At 37.0% G+C, this 17,879-nt stretch overlaps 2 protein-coding genes across 2 annotated transcripts; one reads left to right on the top strand and one right to left on the bottom strand.

Moving 5' to 3' along the window:
- Positions 1–2,796: 2,796 nt before the first annotated feature.
- LOC125189656 lies at positions 2,797–4,968 on the bottom strand. Its single transcript, XM_048086910.1, has one exon. It carries the CDS (start codon positions 4,966–4,968, stop codon positions 2,797–2,799), a length of 2,172 nt encoding a protein of 723 aa, XP_047942867.1.
- An 8,135-nt stretch (positions 4,969–13,103) lies between these two features.
- Positions 13,104–15,260, top strand: LOC125189655. Its single transcript, XM_048086909.1, has one exon. The coding sequence runs from the start codon at positions 13,104–13,106 to the stop codon at positions 15,258–15,260; it is 2,157 nt and encodes a 718-aa protein (XP_047942866.1).
- Positions 15,261–17,879: the final 2,619 nt, after the last annotated feature.

The raw sequence follows: 17,879 nt of genomic DNA, 5'->3' as shown, positions 1-17,879 counted from the left end.
TTGAGTTATTTCTTGGCAGTATAGATTGATCAAATGGATCTTTTGCTTTTATATTAACGACTATAGTACGTAGTTTCAATTGGATTTTGTCATGATCCGGCGACTTTTTGTTTATACTACACTACTACTCCTTATCAGAAATCCTTACCTATCTCTCTATTTTGGTACGGTCTACAACAATTTTTATGCGTAGATATTAATGACTTCGTCATGTGGTCGATATATGTCTAATAAATGAGCTGGATGTACTTGACGAGTTCCTATCCTTTCATCACATTGTAGTACATAACTTTGAAATAAATGCTTCATAATGTAGCATTGGCCCTAATGATGTCAACAGGCTATTCCGGCTTTTTATTGGTAAACAACAAATCAATGGTCTCACCATCAACAACATTCTTATGTTATCTTTATTTAAGATTTCAAACTTTGTAAAATTGTAAGTGATGTTGTGTTAGGAGCATGTGGCGGATCCAGGTGGGTCGATGCCGTGAAGCTCGAAAAATTTCATTAAAATTGGCCTTTGTTTGAAGCTGGCATTGACTGGTGTAACAGTTTCACCATAATCCTTTAGAACTGGGGTTCAACTTTCGGTTTACATCCAACATCTTTTATCAACAAATCGTCCCACTACTTCTGCATTTCGACGGTATCAACAACCTTTTTCATTATATGTTGCCCACAAGTTGTCTGTCTGGATCGTCATTGCATGCATTTTGTACTGAGAGAGGAAAATTTGGCATGGATTACGTTATTGATTGACCTAAGTCAACTCTCAAAATTTATATTAAGTGAGGTTGGGAAATAGGCTAATGAGAGAAATTTAGATGTATAAATTGACAACTTTTAAATAGTACTCCATAATACCTTCATGTCTTAAGCTAATAGTCTTGTTTTTTCTATTTGCTACTATGTTACATAAAGTAGTCTCTTTTTATTTTTGGCAAATTTCTCTATGTAATAAGATAATCTCATTCCCAATTAATTATTTTAACCATTTGGAATTTGTTCGACGAGTTTCCTGAATTTTGTTTCGAATTAATCAGCGTGTCTAAGGTAAAAGTAATCTACTATTGTTGGATGTTCGAACCCAAAATCTTGTACGTAGAATAGGGGTGGCGAAACGGGTTACTCGCGGGTATCCGTACCCGATTTAAGCCAAGGGTTGTCCCGATACCCGCCCCGCGACATACCGGGATTACCCGATACCCGTGTCGGGTATCTCGTACCCGACATTGCGGGTACCCGTACCCGACCCGAAATCCTAATAAAAAATTTGAAAACCATAACAACCGTCAATGTTCCCTAATTTACTTTATTAATATTGATGGTAAACGTTGAATAGATTGAGAATAAAAGTTAGGGAACACTCTATAGCTAGTTAGGTGAGTTTTTAATTGTATGTTCGTTGGAATATATAAATGTTTCAAAAGAACTCTTAGATAAAGTACTTCCATTGTTCCACCTTAATAGAGGCATTTCATTTTCTCACTCATTTTGGAAAAATAATAATAGAAATACTCTTCTCTACATTATTATCTCTCTTACTTTATTTTTCCTTCATTCTAACTATATATTTTTAATTTTTCAAAGTGAGTGCGTATAAGGCTATTATTATTTAACTATTTACTTTTTTTTTCTCCACTTTAACTATTTGAAACACGTCTATTAATATGGAACGGAGGGAGTATTAAAAGATGGAATATGGCTAATACTACTAATAATAACGGGTATTATCGGGACTAACGGGTATACCCGCGCGGGTAGTGGGTATACCCGCCACCCGTAAAACTCTAAAATGCATTACCCGATCCCGCCCCGTTTTCCATTATCGTCGGGTAGTGAGTACCCAATACCCGGCGGGTAGCGGGTCGAGATGGGAATTACCCATTACCCGCTACCCATTTTGCCACCCCTAACGTAGAAGGTGTTCGACGTTTCGCTTTGCTTGTGTTACTCGTGCCTTTTTTGAACATTAATTGATGCATGAATACTGTTTCATATATAACAATTCTCATTTTTTAACTCTTCAATTTTCCGAATTTTTTGAGGTTTACAAATTATTTGAAGATATGTGACTGATATTTTTTTATTGATTCCATGCACTGAATCCGTGCGTTTGAACGAGAGTGAAGAGTCAACTAAAAATGGGCCGCGAATTTTGAGGCAATGGGCCGAAAATAAAGGCTTTTAGCTCATTTTAAGGGCCCTTTTTAGCTGGGAAAATATTTGAAAAACTATTTGAGCCGAAAACAGAAGGCTGCTAAAAATTTCGAGGACTCGAGTTTTCTTTCTCTAAGGAGTGGTTTGGTTTGGCCTTTATGGTTTCTCAAGAAAAGGGATTGCTCTTGTTAGTGATTCCCTTTTCATGGTAAGAGAGAAATATATCTATTGTTTGGTTTGACTTCAATGTTTTCTATAGTTAAAATTCAGACGTTTGGTTTGTATTTTAGGCAATTAAGAATAGCTTGTAATACCAAAAATATCCTCATGTATTTTTCTTATTTCCAATTTTATCCTCAGCTAACCGTTGCAATAAATTGGTTGAGGAGCCGGATACTTAGAGAAGGTTGAGCGCTTCCGAGCTCTCGAAAAATATTTCTAGGTTATGTTGTTTGTCTATTGTTTTTGTGGTCGAACCATATCTGCATTTGCACAAAAGCACAACTGCAATTAGGTAATTCACATATACAATTTTGAAATTCAGTAAAAGAGCTATTGAATTGCAGTAATTGTAGTTTGTAATCTGAATCACAAGTTAGGACTTAATTTGATACAAATCTGAAACTGTTTTAACTAATCCTCAATGTTGATGAAAATGCAATTCTCATGTTCATGTTGATTTTCCCTATCCTTCAGTCTGGTCAATGCTCGCCATTCTTCGATGTAAGCTCCCTTACTAGGGTCGAGGATAGGAAATTCGTGTTGCTGTAGTAGTTCAATGATCTCCTCCGTTTCACCTAGATATTTAGCTGCTTTTCGCACACCCTTCTCCCTCTCCTCAATGGCATCACGGTGGCATTTGATGGTGATTGCTCGTGGTAGATTCGTGAGGCACGCTGCCAGTATGTCCGCTATCATGATGGATATTGTCTCGAACAGTTGCTCATGAGTTTTGTCGCCTCCGTGGTTGAGCAGAATTGTTTTGCTCATCCTGTACATTGCGTTGTCTGCAATGGCCTCTGGGGTCCAGTATGCTCGGTTTTGCACTAGGCAGTATTTGGAATTAGACACGAACTTCTCGACTTTTGCTTTAGAATCTTGATGGAATTGGTTTAGTATTTCTTCTGCATTCTTCCCTCTCAATGATTTCTCACTGAGATCCTTGTTCTGCCACCTGCTGCGAAACTCAACGTCTATGCTCACTGCGTCTGCTGCTGCTCTTATCTTCGCTAACTGGCTTTTACTGTCTAGTAGTTTGTCTATGAACTTCACATAGCGGAGCCCTTCAATGACTCCGCGAATCAGACTCTCCGATTTCTCCCTTTCAACATCCGGGATCGTTTGTGCAATGCAGGCCAGAGTGGCGATGGGCAGAGACCAGCAATAAGGGAGTTGTTGAGGATGCAGAGGCGGAACTTGATGGCTGTCGAATTCTATCACCCCTTTGAAGTTGCGAGATTTGGACAGAAGATTCAGTAGGTTTCTTGTTTTCCTCTTCTGACCTCTCTTGATGTTTGCATCCACCTCTTTGAGGATGTTGCTCAGTGTTTCTGCTGGCAGCTCCGCCTCTCCATCGAGCTGAATAACGTAGCGCCTGAGGTCCACCTCGTCAGAAACTTGCCTCCCCTTTGAACTTGTGATGTAGTCGAGGCAGGATTTGATTGGCTTTGTCGCGCAGGTGGAGACAGCAAGGACTAGTTTGCTCGCCCGAACAATTAGATGTTGAGTAGAAATGCTGAGTACCAGAATTAGTCCTTTGAGAGCATGGAGTATTTTTCTACTTTTGAGATGTTGGATTTTTGCAGATAATGACCTCTGTCTCCATTCCACTAGCTTCAGAGTCCAGTAATCCTCAACAGTTAATGCATTTTTCATTGTGTTTATGCAGCTGGATGAGGTTCTATACCTTATGGCGACGAGCCATCTTGATGCCGGAGCAACGGTACCCACGACCACTCCAATAGTATGCGACAGCACAACCCCTATGGTTGACTCCTTGTAACTCGAAAGCGTTTGATCGAATAACCCCTCCCGGATCGCAATCCGTACCACGGCCTCCACCAGAATAACAGCAATGGTCAAGCTCACGATGCCTGACACGGTGCTTGTCACGGAACGAGCTATCACGAACTGAGGGCTACTGGTCTCCGCCATCACCCAGTATTTCTTGATCAACACCCTCAGTTTCTTCGTGCTTTCTCTCCTCGCATCCACCAAAGATTCTTCTTCGGCCACTGCTGAGTTACGCGTGTCATGGTACCTCGTCTCGAGATACTGCTTGGTGGACAGGATTGTGAGAGCAGATGATATGACCATGACCAGCAACAACAGCATCAACCCCATAGCCACAGATTCTTCCAGAAACATGCGCCTCGCGTTGAGATAGGACCGCATTTGGATGATCTGGATGCACACGTTTCCCGCGATGGTGATCACCAGAATGCTCAGAGCCACCACGTTCGTCACCAAGCTCTTGTTGTCCATGGACCCCAGCGACGTCAAGAAATTAGCCATGACGATCGACATGAAGGCGAGGCTGCTGACCTTCGCGAGACGGTCTGTGACAGAGTACATCTTGGTGGTGAGATCCACCGGGAGCTTCATCGCCACCGCCAGCAACGACAGGAAGGCGGAATTTAGGGAGAAGTATTTGGATGGGAACCAGTATTTCCTGCTCCGGAGCCCATGGAAGATGTCGGCAGCCATGGCGAGCGTGCAGAGCGTTGACGCCACGGCTGCATACGCTCCTATCCACGGCATTGGCCCCTCGAGCTGCTTCACCAACTTCGTGTCGTCGACTGGCATTTTCGAATACAATCAGACGATGAGGATGTGAGTTTATGTGAGGATTCTTGATTAAGGGTGAAGTTTGAAGGGATTGATTGCAACTTGCAAGATTACCAATGCTTAATATAGAGAGTATGAAGATAAGACTTTTCATGGCAACAAAAAAAAGTCATCTCTTATTTTCTGAATATTGTTATGGAATTTGTCTGTGTTGCACCTAATATACTGAAAGAGATATGATGCCTTAATGTCATACTTTTGGAATGTATCTCCTGTTCTACTCAGGCCATTCTATTTTTAATGTTGGGAAAATTTCCAGAAAAATTAAGAAATCTGGTCAAATCCAAATGTGTCCCATAACTTTGAAAATTAGTCAGAAAAATTATGAAATTTAACATAGATGCAACTGCCCTGCGGGGTTCGATTTGACTATTTGAGGGTGATTATTTTGAAACCATGAAAAATTTAGAAATCTGGTCATTATCATCAGTTTATCATTTCTTGCTTTACTTTTTTTCTAAGTGGTGGGTACTAATGAGTTTATTTTTGGTAATCGAATATAATATTTTAATCATGGTTATGTCAACACTTTTCATAAATAAGTATTGATCAAATAATAATGACTTCAATGTTAAATGGTGTTTTATTATCTAATTACCAACTATATAACGCCATAATTGATTACATACATAGTGATGTAGTGGAATAGTGTAGTTTGACCAAAATGAATTTTATGCAGTAGTAATATTGAATGGAGATTACCACGAAGTTATATTCGATATGTGGCACTGAGTATCATTATTTGTTTAATTTTATATACTATTTATTTTGATTTTAAAAATTTTATATACAGTAATTGTTAATGTTATCAAATTTATAAAATATTCAAAAAACCAAAGTTTGAGTTCAGAATAAATTAATATAATGATAAATTGAATTTTGAGTTTATAAATTTAATAAGCGTAATATTATCGATGATAGTTTTATAGTATTAGAATTTACTAATAAAATAAAATAAATAATACTACTAAATGTGAAATTAATGAAGAACTTTTTTTTATAAATGATATTCAAGTAAAATATGCATAAAATGCGTGCATTGACTTATATAAAAAGTCTTCTATAAGGACAAACACATACACACGGACGCATGAAGACATGTCTTAAATTATTTAAAAAATTAAAATAATATAGAATATTTAATAAAGATGTACTATCAATGTAACAACTCATGGCCCCAATTTTGGACTGGTCACAAGAATTCTTGTTATGGGCTAGACCAATAGAATTATTTCATCTGATTTTTAATAATAGTTGCTTTTAATGAAGTAATATACTCCCTCCGTCCCAAGATAAGTGACCTACTTCTTTTGGGCACGGGATTTAAGGAATGGTATTTAAATAAGTTAAAGTGGAGAGAGTAAAGTATGGGAGAGGGAAAAGTAGAGGAGAGAAGAGAGAATAAAGTAGGTGGAGAATAAAATAAGAGAGATGACTTTTTGCTAAAAATGGAAATAGGTCACTTATAGTGGGACACCCCAAAAAGGAATACAAGTCACTTATTTTGGGACGGAGGAAGTATCATTATCATGGTTAATTACATTTTTATTGTGTTAGAAATTAATGTATCAGATTTCAGATTGTCAAAATGACTTTTTAGCATCCAAAATATGGATGCGATCTAGATTTGTTGACGAAGACAATCTGGTTAGTCGGGTTGTCTAACTATTCGATTATGAGTAATTTATGTTATATTCATTTCGTCTGCAAGATGTCAATATTTCTTTTTCGTAATTTGTCTCAACCTTGGAAATAAATTTCTCTTTTCTATTTTCTAAAAATATTAAATTTACATTTACAATCTACTTTATTTTACACAATAATTCCACCTAAATTGTGGTACCATTCAAGAAATTGGCTATCATAAATGGGGCAAGTATTTTTTGGATTATAAATTGACAATAACTTCAGGTTTTGGGCCAAATCTTGCTTGAAAAATTTATGATTTTACAGAACTAATACAGAATACTCTTTTTGATAGCTTTATATCTATTAATAAATGAATACATACACAAATGAGTGTTATATTGACTTAAAATTAACTCTAAGCGAGATGAGAATACATATATTTCTAAATAATTATCATCTTTTATTATTATGTTAATAAAAGCAGAATACCAAATAGTGAAATGACAAGTTTAACTTTAAAATATTGAATCACACATTTTTGGGTCAACTATATAGAGGTAGGATTAATTTTAAGTCAACCCTGTTGGGTTGCGGAATAAAATCAGTTCCTTTTTAAAATAAAATAAATTTATAGGTTCCTATCAATTAACCCCTTTGGAATACTTTATTAGAAATGGACCACTCACCCGTTAAAAGACCTCATTTGACGAGACAGCTTTAGGCTTCAACGCCTACTTTGATCTACCCTTCTTGGTGGGCGCTGGCTCGACGAATGTAGGGTTTTCAGCATTTGGATCAACCACTCCACGATCACTGCACTCATTTCGCTCTTTTAAGGGGGAGTGACCCATTTCTAATATGGTATCAGAGCGGGCCCAAGTCGATGATGGATTTCTCTTTATTTCTTATCTACCTCACGAGTGGAAGACCGATGTCCTTTCCGGCCCACATCGATGATGGTTCTCTCTTATCTCTTGCATTGCCTACCCACGTGATGGAAGACCGATGTCCTTTCCGGCCCACACGTGAGGGGGCGTGTTAAATTCTCTCAATTCTGTCCCACATCGACTTGGTGATGATCCAATCTAATCTATATAAGTGTGGATAACCCTCCTCCTTATGAGACCTTTTAAGGGGTGAGTGGCCCATTTCTAATATACATTTATAAAATTTTGAAATTAAAATAGAGTAATCTATAAAGGCATACACTTCCAACAAATCTCCATAATTGGGCCATAATAATATTAATATTTCAGCGAAGGCAAAATGTATTTTATCTCTCACACAGTAATTCAAGTGAAGAAATGGATCCAAATTATTGTGCTCTATACCGTAGTGGTTGTTTGAGATAGATAAGTTATTCTTTTAAAAATATTTTTCATAGTACTTTTGTAAAACAGGTACGTCACCATGATTGACCAGAGTCAAATATTTTAATTATCGTTAAGAATGTGTTGACTAAAAATCATACTTTATCCATCCTAATGTCGTTCATAAGTCATTTTATTTTCTACACTCGTTTTAATAAAATAATAGTAATAATATTTAAAATAATAAAATAATAGTAATAATATTTAAAATAAAGAAAGAGTAAAGTAAGTAATATAATAAGATAGATAAGAGTCTTATCTACATTATTCTTTTTCTTAATTTACTTTTTCTCTACTCTAACTATTTATTACTCCCTCCGTCCCGCTTTAGCAGTCCCGTTGACTTTTCTGCCCTCGTTTTGTAAAAATGATAATAAATAGTTAAAATAGATAAATAATAAAGTAAAAAAGACAATAATATAGAGAAGAGTCTTATCTATATTATTCTTTTTTTTACTTTATTATTTCTCCACTTTAACTATTTATTATCATTTTTACAAAACGAGTGCAGAAAAGTCAATGGGACTGCTAAAGCGGAACGAAGGGAGTATCATTTTTCTAAAATGAGTGCGGAAAATGAAATGACTCAACTACCACAGAACGAGAGAGTACATATTTTTCTTTATTCAATCTTAATTGAAGTACCTTGATATCCCTTTTCATGTTTCATTTTATTAATCATTTTTCCCTTTTTTGGAGCTGAGTAATAGCACGCAATTTAGATGTATAAATTGACATTTCTCAAACAATACTAGAGGACTCGTTTGATAAAAAAGATGAGATATGAGAAGATTAGTAAAATAAGATAAGAAATACGGGTTTTATGTCAAGATATGTAAATATATGATTTATTTTGCTTGATGTTTGATTGAAAAGAAATTATCTAAATTTGTAAAGTATATTATATAACATGGCTTAACTTGACAAATTGGTGGGTTACATAAACATGGTTAAAGTTATAATTTTGATAAGATTGATTAGGGTCCTTGTCTTATATTGAACTTTAAGTTAAGCTTATCTATAATATCAAACCATTATAAATGTCCATATATAATTCTCTATCTTGCTATTACTAACTTATCAAACATGCATAGTATTATTTTGGCTAAACACTGATATTAATTCATTTACCCTGTAAAAGAGTTATTGGGTCTATATAATTCTCCAACACACGGAAAGTGTATTGTTTGAGATAAGTTATGGGGCCTTTGAATGTTCAAGAGTCCAGCCCAATTAAGTCCATAAATGAGCCCAAGTAAACCACCATAAGTTTAAATGGTCCACTTGGAAAATTTTGATTGGTCAGATTGTCATTAATTTTATAAATTTTGGTCAAATCCTGATTTATAATGCAATTTTGAAAATCAGTCGCGACTCTGATGAATTTTAATATTCTTCTAAGCTTTCCTCGCAAAAATAATTTGATTTCCGTTGTGTAATATGTCGTTGATTTGACGAACATTCCAAATATATGACAGTTATTTGTTAAGTGTGTTTCAGAAAATGATATTACCTCATTCCATCATTTAAGAAATCATTTTGTCATATTTTGGATTGTCCATTATTTAAAGAACTACTCCCTCCGTCCGCTATTAGGAGTTCCACTTCTTGGCGGCACGGGTTTTAAGAAATGTTAAGAAAAGTGGGTGGAAGAAGGTTCCACTTGTATATATTAGTTTTAAATAAAATGTGAGTGAAATGAGTTAGTGGAAGGTGAGACCATATTACCATTTATGGTAAAAGTGAACCGGAACTCCTATTCGCGGACGGACTAAAATGACATTATAAAACTAACTTTTTATACCCACAATTTATTATAAAACTAATATTATAAAAATGGATCTCACGTTCCACTTACTTTCTCATTTACTTTTATTCACAAAGTCAAGCAATTTCTTAAACATGTGCCGAGTCTAAAACACTCTTCAAATGGTGGACTAAAATTCAAGCCGAGTCTAAAACAGTGGATTAAAATTCACGGGTGGTGTTGTTCTTGTTGAGTTCTGTCATTTGAGATATAATTCCACCCAAATTAGAATCTATCAAAATATTAAGAAAAATATTCAAATTCGACGTGTTCAAACTGATTTTTAAAATTGTGATATGGATCAGAATTTGACCAAATTCACGATTTGCCGGCAATTGCTGAAATAGGTGTTTAAAAAACTGAATTATATTACAATAATTTTTGAAATTCATGGACATTATTAAACTCCAGTCATCCGATAACGTGATCTTATGCATCGTGACACACGGATCTCAAGTGTATATATGTCTAGTGAAAAGAGAACAAAGTACTCTATTCGTTTCATTATAGTTGAGTCATTTTTTTTCCATTTTGAAGTTCATTCATATTTCAGTCATTTTGATAAATAATAATACTAATAATTAACAAATTTTCCCATTCACTCTTACTTTACTCTCTACTTTATTCTTTTTGCTTTTTTTCCTCTCTTATTTTGTTTTTCTATTTACCTAACACTAAACATCGCTCTTTTAAACTCCGTGCCGAAAAGTTCCATTTCAACTATGAAGGAACGGAAGGAATAGGAGAGTTGCTAGATTATAAAGTATTAGAAAATATGGTAGTGATAAAATGCAAAACTTATGTATTGCACAAACTCAAAACTCCTCAACATAGCTTCAACACAGTTTCAATACAATATCAACACAGTATAAAATTTCAAGATTTTAATGTCAATACAGTATCAACACAATATCAACACAACATCAATCATTGACTACCATTGAAATTCTGTTGACATTTTCCTGTTGATGCTTTTTTGTGATCTGTTGACATTTTTCAATGGTCATAGTTTTGAGTTTGTACAATATTTAAAATTTTTATTTAATCACATCCCTTAGAAAATACTCCCTCCGTCCCAGTGGCGGACGCAGGATTCTAATACTGGGGGGTCCAAACTAACATTGAAAATTGTTATGTATTTTTAGTATTAATAACACCAAAGATAATCACGACTTGAATAGTTCACATAATGTGAGATAAATGACTTGAAAATTAGTGCAATAAATTAAAGTACATACGATGACATTGTCAACATCGAAATAATTTAAGAATATATTTTTTAAATAAAAAGCATAACAATTAAATTAAATTTACTAATGTGATATACTATAGTTATAATGTAATTACATAATTATTTTTATTGTAATGTTACAATAACAATATTTTCATAAATAAAAAAAATAAACAAAATTAATTGTATAAAAATACTAGTGTGAAAAAACAAAAATGAATTAAGTACTAGACAAATAAATTAATCTATGGATAAATGATTAATTCTAATTAGTTCTCTAGCTTTGAGAAAAATCCAAAAGAAAACAGAACATATTCATATGAGCGCAGCTATTGGGATTTGAAACTCTAACCTGAGAGATATTTGGCCATCCGCTCCACCAACTCAGCTATGTAATGACATATTAATTGTTGAATGAATATTAGATATATAGTAATTGCCAAAATGGGTGGGGGTTCCAAGGGTCCCAAGGAAGATGACACCTTCCTTGGGCGGCCCAAGATTTTATGCACTTTTATTTTGTGTGTTAGGTGGAGAGAATAAAGTAAGAAAGAGTGAATAAAGTAGAGATAAAGGGGTTACTATTTTTAGTAATGGGTTATTTTGGATGGGACAAACTAAAAGGAAAGTGGGTCATCTTTAATGGGATTGAGGGAGTAAGTATATTGCATTTTGCCGAAAAATGAAAAAACCTAACTATAATAGGACGGTTTAAAAAGGAATATGACTAATAATAACAAAAGGGAAGGGAATACATCACAATAATTTTTATATTCGTCACCTTATTGAAATTAAACTAGTGTGATAATGGAATCCACCTCACTCAAGTGTATTTTAAATGTATAGTACTTGATAAAATTATAGTAAAAAAATTGAAATGTACATTTCGGTTTTATTACTTGTTAGTATTTGGCTTCATCTACAAGACTACAACTCGTAGATGAAGAAAGTTAGTTATAACCGTTTTTTGGTGCTTAACTACATTGAGCCATTTTCATCGTTTGGAGCGGTTTGTATTCATCGATCATCGAGCTACATCTTGAAGCTATAAATATTGCTTTTAAATATTGTGTTTTTGATCTTGATAGTTGAAGTTTTAGCATGCATTCTGTTTGTCGTTTGACAAAACCTTGCATTATTTTTTTTGGTTTACTATATCCGGCAATCGCATATTCACATAAGATGTTCGACGAAATGCCTCATTAGATCATGGTTTGGAGTATGTTCGATGTTGTGTCGAAAGGAATCGAAGCCTGTAATTGGCTTGTTTCTTCAAAGCACTCGAACTGTTTGGGGAAATACCTCAACTAAAACCAATATCTTTTGTTCGAATTAAAACCTGTGCGCAATCTGTTTGATTTTAATGCCTTTAGATTATTTTTAGGTATAATTGCCGAATAAGAATTTCCCATCTCAGTATTGGAAAGTCGAAACGATGAATGAAAATTAACATGTATTTTTAGCATTTGGAAACAGTTCGACAAAAGGTCGGCAGTGATATGCTATTTTTTCCAGCCCAAAATTTTGTACCCAGAAAGTGATCAAATTTTTGCTTCGCAAGATGTTATTCCTGAATTTTTCGAACGTTATTTGATGCATGAAAACTGTTTGATAAAATGCTCGCTGTATATGTTTCATCAAGTCATTAACTGAATCAGTGAATCTGTTCATTTACAAGGTTCATCACATATAAATTTTAAAAAAAAATATACTATATTCAGCTAAAACTCTTTGGCAATTTTTTAAAAAACTTTTTTACTTAGGAAACAAAGAATTTGCACGCATATGCATGTCCTGCATGGGAGATTTTACTTACTCTAGTTGTCATCTTCTCTACATCGCCGAACGAGACAAATATACAATAAAATTAAAACATCAACAAAAACAAGAAGAAGAAAAAGTTAGTTTGAATTATTAGAAGAGACAAACCTCTAAACATTCCTTCTACCTGCCTTGCTAAACTACTCCTCATTCCCCTCATCTTTATTCATAGATTATTTATTTCCCCAAATCTCCTTAGATTTTCATCCAAAATTTAAATTATTCATAACTATCAATGGAAGCAACCGCTCCGGCCGCAGACAAGGACGAGACGATCGAGAGGCTCCTCGAGGCGCCGATGACGTGGATAGGCAACTACGTCGCCGCCGCCTCGCTCATGTGCGCCGCCGCGATGGCCGCCGACACTCTCCAAGGACTATTGAAAAAGCAGCACTGGTTTCCGTCCAAGTATTTCCCTCTCAACGCAACTTCACTCACGCTCCTCGCGGTGGCGATGAAGCTCCCCGTCGATCTCACCACTCGGATGTACACCGTCACCGACCGCCTCGCGAAGATCAGCAGCACCGCCTTCCTCTCCGCCGCCGTCGCCAATTTCCTCCCCTCGCTCGGCGCCATGGCCGACAAGGAGGTCCTCTCCAACGCCGCCGCGCTGGTGGTGCTGGTGGTCACCGTCGTCGTCAACGTCGCCATCCAGATCATCCAGATGCACTCCTTCCTCCAGAGCCGCCGCGCGTTTTTAGAAGAAATCATCGTCATCGCGCTGATGCTGCTCTTAATCCTAATCTTCGTCTCCTCCGCGGCGATGATCGTCTCCACCAAACCCTACCTGGAGAAGAAGTACCACGAGATGTGCCGATCCGCCGCCGATGAGCACGAAAATGACGAATTGGAGGCGGAGAGAGCGATTACAGCTGAGCAATTGAGATTATGCATAAAAAAACACTGGATGATTGCGGAAACTGGAAATCCCCAATTTGTGCTGGCTAGGTCAGTCACCTGCTCCGCTTCTGGTTTTTTGACATTGCTGATTGCTCTGGTTTTGCTAGAAGCAGAGGTCAGAATGGCGAAGGAATTCGATCTCAACATTCTAGATCAGACGAATTCGAGCTACGGATGGTCGACGAAGCTCGTTCTGTTAGCACAGACCGCCGGAGTTATCGTCGGCGCGATTTCTCCTACTACGAGATGGCTCACTGCTTGCAGAAGTAATTTTAGAAATTCTGTTACGGTTGAGAGCTACTGGACTCAGAAAATGGTGGAATTGAAACAGAGCTCTTCATCTTCACAGATTCAAAATCTGAAATGGAGAAGAGCAATTCATATTTTGAGAGGTCAATTTCTGCAGATCTGCATTTCTCTGCAGCATTTCACTGTTTTTACTAGCAAAATTCTCCTTTTTCTATCTCTCTGTTTCACATCCCCAATCATGGCATTCATTAGCTACGCATCAAGTTTGAAGATCGAAAATCGAGTATCGCAGACCGATCCAGGGCTCGATCTCAGCGAATACGCGATGCTGCTAGAAGGAGAAGAGCATCTCCGATCGCAAACACTGGACAAGATCTGCAAAGAAGTCGATCAAGTCATTGAAAAAGGCAGATCTAGAAAGCCGAAGAATCTCCTCAAACTCCTCTCCAAATCGAACAGCTTCAAAGGCGTGACGCAATTCGACAGCGATGAAATCCCAAGCCTACATTCACAAGGCCTCCTCCCACATTGCTGGTCCCTGCCTCTGGTGACGCTCTCCTCCCTCGCGCTGGCCTTCCCCATCGCGGACAATAGCATATCCAACTTACTAAAAGGCGTCGCGGAGGGGCTCCCCTTCGTGAAGCTGGTGGACAAAATTCTCGATAAAAAAGGCCGCTTAGCCAGCGTTAGACACGCAGCAGACGTGGCGTGGGTCGAATTAGAGCTTTTCCACATGTGGCAAGGCAAGGATCTGAATGAGTTGAAGAAGAAGAAGACGGAGAAGAATGCAAGGGAGATAGTGGAGGAGCTTGCAAGCAGTGGTGAGGAGACGGTCCTCGGGTTTGTGAAGGGAACGAGAAGCTGTGTGATGAGGAATCCGCTCAACTGGCCGGCTAATGTGATTGCGGCCGATGCAATGTACAGAGTGGCGCGGACGGTCTTGCTGAGGCGCAGGGAAAGGGACGGGGACGAGGACGAGGCGTTGTTTGAGGAAGTGTGCGTTGTGATTGCGGATATTCTTGCGGCTTGCCTTACGAATATGGTAGAGGTGATACGGTTGAAGTGTCACAGTAAGAAGATTGAGAAGAGGGAGAGGAGTGTTCGTAGAGCGGCGCTTCTTCTCGGAGAAACGGAGGAGATTTCGGTGCTTCTGCAACAGCGTCAAGTGCCGCCGGGGTTGGATGCTAAGAAGGCAGTATATATTGAAGAGTGGAGAAGAGCTTTAGCTCTTGGCCAAGTATAAAAATGAATTATGCTGTGGAATCTATTTGAATTTATATGAATACTACTCCCTCCGTCCCAGCTAAGATGACACATTGCTTAGCCGACACGAGATTTTAGGAGTTATTGGTTAAAGTGTTTAATTGGAGAGAGAAGGTGGGTGTAAGTATTAAAGTAGAGAGATGAAGAAAGATGAATATTTTAATAGGAGTGAGAAAAAGTGGTTGAGTGTATTAATTGGAGAGAGAAAGTTACCAAAAAAGGAAATGTGTCATCTTAGTTGGGACAAACTAAAAAGGAAAACGTGTCATCTTAAGCGGGACGGAGGGAGTACAATTTTTGGCAAGTTTTTCCATAGTGAATATTTTTAATGAATTCAAATGGACATTGGGCCTATAACGGCTCATGCATTTACGTCACTTATAAATTAGCTGAACTTAATAATTTGTGAATTGTGATTTGGTTGTAGTCATCGTCTAATATATCAGATTTGGTGTAAAAAAAATGGTCAAAATAGGAAGGATTTTCTATTGTTACTGCCAAGGAATACATTCATGTGTAACGGCTTATGTTTCCTCACAATAAAGAAATCATCATCATTACTATTTTGATATATATCATAATATACTATTTTGATATATATCATAATATAGGTGTAGTATATATATAAGGGAGAAAAGATCTACTGGGCGATTGTAGTGAGCGACAGATGAGCGACTCCTTCCACGTCACCCATTCTTTTCAATTATTCTACGAATTTCTCTCTCTCCTCAACTCCACCTTCTTCTTCAACGTCTACGCCTAAAATTTTGCTGCAATTGTTCCTCTGTAAAAGTTAAAAATTCTCTACACTCTCATCCACAATTTTCTTCTTCGCCGTTCCTTAATCTTTTATCACGGTCAAAAGTTATACCCAAGGGGATAAACAATGTTCGACAGTGTTGGATATATTTGAGTGGACTCTTATTTGGGCTGTGTTACTTGTTAGCCCGGATGTGATTAATTGGGCTGAGCCCAATTACTTACCCTCACTCACCAGATGCTGCCACGTGCCCTCTCTCTCGGATGCTGCGTTCCAGCCGTTGGATGTAGGGCTGTGTGTGTTAATTGAGAGAAGGCTATGCGCCGTTCTCATTCACTCCAATCTCTCTCTCTCTCTACACTCGATTCAGTGTATTCTCTCTTTTCTATCTTCTTCTCCGATGAACTTCCGGCCATCTCTTGGTGATCTTCCACGGTTCTTTGAGAGGTAGATCTGTTGTGAGTGTTGGTGTGAGGCAATCTCTTCGATTGCTTGTTGCTGGAGAGGAACTAGGGTTTGTGAGACTTGGAGGCTTTAAGTTGAGATTTGTTCGGTGGAACTTGATCTGGTGTGAGGGGATTTTCTGGTGGAGGTATTGGTAGTCCGAGGGTTAACTCTATCCAATCCATCTGTGCTCCCTTGGGTCTAGTTCTGGAAGAATAGATCAGTGTTGTTGTGGTGGGTTCTGAGCCAAGATTCTGTGATCTATTGTCTTTCACTTTGTTCGTAGTTAGTATTTTGAGTTTAGATCCGAGAGGATCTTTCTTGTTGTTACTAACTTGTGTGTTGAGTGTGCAGGCTGAAGTAATTGCTAGGAAGCGGAGTTAATAGCTTCCAAGACCTTGTAATAGTTAGAATTATCAATATTGATTAGCAAGATACGTTTTAGGGTTTAGAATTCTATAAATAATAGAATTCTACAATATTTTCATTCATCGAGAAATAATAAACAAATTATTGTTAAGGCGGAATCAATCCCGATAGAACAAGGTTCTCGTTATAATGTTTATTAATGAATATTTATCAATGCATATTCGTGTTTGATTAAGTTTCTGTTTGAAACGGTATGAAGACTTTTGTTGTTCAAGAAATTGCAAGTAAAATTATTGTAACGTAGTTTGTTGGAACATGATTGTATTCTTTTATATTATTATTGCGAGTCTGATTATTGAGACGTGAACAATATATGTTTAGTTATGTTGGAGTTTTATTAATTTAGATGCTATTGTATTATTTTCAAATGTTATTTTCGTTATATTACAAGAAACAACATGATGCAGTTAAAGACCTGGAGACTAGTATATATAGATTTTATTTATTTCCTAGTTAATAGAATTAGTAGAAGGAATATAACTAGAACTAGTAAAAGAAAATAACTAAAAAGGAAAATAAGCAAAAATAGAAAACCTAACTTGGTAATTCTATTAACTAGGAAATAAATAAAATCTAAAATATCATTTACTTGGTCACCAAGTCTTATATAATATAACTATATCATTGTAGTATAGTGCACTGAAATTCGATATAACGTAAATCCTAATTTTTGATCGGTGTGGAAATTGCAATTCAGGGAAGACTGTGAGATGTTGGACATTAATCTTGTTGGATTATTGGACTCCTTGCTTTGGGCTTCTATTATTATTCGGTTGGGCTGCTATTTTTGCTGAGCCCATAAGAATGTGTGTTGGCCCAATTTAAGTCTGGCCCGGTTACTTACCAGAGTCGCTGGATGAGAGCCATGTGGCAACTCCACACGGATCCTGCACTGCAGCCGTTAGATGTGAGGTGTGTTTGTTAAGTGAGAGGTGGCCTTTAGCTTTCTCTCATTCGATTCAACTC

This window comes from Salvia hispanica, chromosome 5, assembly GCF_023119035.1.
Source record: "Salvia hispanica cultivar TCC Black 2014 chromosome 5, UniMelb_Shisp_WGS_1.0, whole genome shotgun sequence".
Lineage (NCBI taxonomy): Eukaryota > Viridiplantae > Streptophyta > Magnoliopsida > Lamiales > Lamiaceae > Salvia > Salvia hispanica.
This window is presented reverse-complemented; position numbering and strand designations above follow the sequence as displayed.

Coding starts and splice junctions, on each gene's coding strand:
- LOC125189656 (XM_048086910.1), bottom strand. CDS start 4,968: ATGCCAGTCGACGACACGAAGTTGGTGAAGCAGCTCGAGGGGCCAATG.
- LOC125189655 (XM_048086909.1), top strand. CDS start 13,104: ATGGAAGCAACCGCTCCGGCCGCAGACAAGGACGAGACGATCGAGAGG.